At 35.8% G+C, this 2528-nt stretch overlaps 1 protein-coding gene across 1 annotated transcript in view; it reads left to right on the top strand.

The window, feature by feature from the left end:
• The window catches only part of sla1a (Src like adaptor 1a), a 7245-nt gene extending 5327 nt beyond the window's left edge, over nucleotides 1–1918 (top strand). Inside the window, exons 7-8 of the mRNA XM_083523915.1 lie at nucleotides 476–605; nucleotides 1258–1918. Of these exons, the coding sequence (XP_083380041.1) occupies nucleotides 476–605; nucleotides 1258–1456 (329 nt within the window). The 3' untranslated portion in view covers nucleotides 1457–1918. The remainder of the gene's footprint in view (nucleotides 1–475; nucleotides 606–1257) is intronic.
• Nucleotides 1919–2528: the final 610 nt, after the last annotated feature.

The raw sequence follows: 2528 nt of genomic DNA, 5'->3' as shown, positions 1-2528 counted from the left end.
TATTACATAAGATAGATATTACATAATGTTTTTTTTTACTGACTTTAAACAAATTACATGATAGATAGATAGATAGATAGATAGATAGATAGATAGATAGATAGATAGATAGATAGATAGATAGATAGATAGATAGATAGATAGATAGATAGATAGATAGATAGATAGATAGATATTACATAATAATTTTCTTCACTGATTATAAACAAATTACAGGGTCGTTATTATTTTTTAAACTATGCATGAGAATGAGAACATCCGTCCCTCTCAGCTCAAAAGAAATATGACGCACAACATGTCCTCAATGAGTTTCACTGTAACAAACAACAAAAAAAGGAAGTGATGTCTATAAACGTTTTGCCACACTTACCACAGTATGCAGTGTAACTAAAACCCACTGTATTGGTGTATGTGGTTGTGTTACAGGGAAACAGTTTGTGTTGTGTTTATAATCTACATGTGTGTTTCGATCCAGACTCTTCAGATGGAATCTGCTGCATTCTCACAGCCCCATGTTTGGCTCTAAACAGCACTGCCCCAAGTTCAGTCACACAAGCACCCCCTGTGGTGATGCGCCGCAACTTCAATTGGAGAAAAGTGGACAGGTGGGTGATATAAAAACCTTGTTAATAAAATATAAATATTTATCAAACGCGTTTGTATGTATTTTCAGTGCAGCTTATATTCAAGAAACTTTTTCTCATATCCTCAAGGTTTCCTCCGACTGCCATCGCTGTAAATTTTTCTTTGCCACTGTCGAAATTTGTTTTCCTTTTAGTACCACTAACATTTAAGTGCAAACCATTATGTCCCATTAAAGTAAAAATAAGGACATTTGACATAAGAACAATAGGAATTTGAGTGTATTTGGGGTCCAAAGGTGCCCCTTTTCTATTCAAAATGGTTAAATTGTACAATATATAAGGGAAATATGGCCATACATGAGGTAAATATTCCTTCCATTTTATATTTTTACACATTATTTACATTTTGCACTCTCTAGAGCAACATAAATGTATCTCATTTATACAACTGAGCAGCTATGGGGTTAAGGGCCTTGCTCAGGGGCCCACGAGCAGCTGCTTGGTGTGAATGGGATTTGAACTTACAACCTTCAGATTTAAAGTCTAAGCTACCGCTACATTATATCATCTCTCTGCACTCTTATAACCGCTTTGATTGTACGTTGTACTTCTGAACAGCTTTTTGACCCCAGTCATTTCATTTCCTGACCAGCGCTCTGTTTCTGTTTCACAGCTCTCAGCTGCTGAACAGTGAGAATCATGGCAGTGTGGACAGTAGGAGCAACATGGTGAGCTACGGGGTGAGAAGCAGCATCGCTGCCTATCTGTCCATCGCTGAGGAAGAACAAAAAAAACCCACACGCAACAAGAAGGGCTGGACCGTCTATGGGGTGCCTCAGAACAGCTATATGCACGGAGAAGACACCGATTAGGAAATTTTTCTATTTACCTTTGCAGTACAGAAATATAACTGAAGGAACTGGTGGATTTTTCTTCAGACAATATGAGCAATAACATTCTGTGATTCTGAACCTTCCAGATGATCTTATTTCTTTTATATTGAGACGCAAGAAAGATGATTATTGAATGTCATCGACTTTATTTCAATGGCACTTTATTTGAAATGGGAGACACAACAGCGGTTTACAAATCTAGATTATTCTAAATTTGCTTTGCATATACTTTTTCAAGCAGATTTTTCTTTCTTTTTCCTGTTTACGGTTTTCTGTTGTTGTTTTTTTTATGCTGAATTGCAGTGGAGGAACTTTACTGCACCTTTGTCCAGACAAACACCAGCACAAACCGAATGCTAAGCACTTCTTAGCTTGTCTTGGCTGATTGCCTGCTGTTGTAAAAACTAATGGTTTGTTGATTAAACACACGAGTTCTTACAATTACTTTAGATTTATTTTATTCTAATATTTCTAAATAAAAAAAGATTTGCCATTAAATCCAACAGCTGTATACTATAAATTCTCATCCCACAGATACAGGAATATCAGTCACACAGACACTGAGATGTGTATTAGACAACAAATGTACTTTAAAAAGCACAGTGTAGGTTTTTCCTACAAAGGGTAAAGGGTTTCTACATGGTGTAAAGCATACCTGAATATCCTATTTACCTCCGTCACCAATTCCATAATGACAAGTCAAATTCTTTACTCTATCTGATATTTGATGTATCTGATTTGAACAGTATTTGAGTATTATGCTCATATTAAACGTAGGCTCATTGATGCACTAGTCCTGAACACCAAGACGTGTTAGTGAAAAGCCAAAAACAGTTGATTTGTGAGGTTTTTAAAATACATTGTGCACCTCAACACTGAATTAACACTGCAAGATCAACACAACAGCCACTTCAACAACCAAAAAGGATCTTTAGTTACCAAATAAAATGACAGTGTCATGTCACAAAGTAGAAGAATTATTATTATTCGATGGACAAGTTAAAGTAAATAATTTAAGATCAAATAAAAGCAAATATTCAGAGCTGACTGC

This window comes from Silurus aristotelis, assembly GCF_946808225.1.
Source record: "Silurus aristotelis genome assembly, chromosome: 21".
Taxonomy (NCBI): Eukaryota; Metazoa; Chordata; class Actinopteri; order Siluriformes; family Siluridae; genus Silurus; species Silurus aristotelis.
The sequence above is the reverse complement of the archived record's forward strand: the minus strand, read 5'-3'. Positions and strand labels throughout refer to the sequence as shown.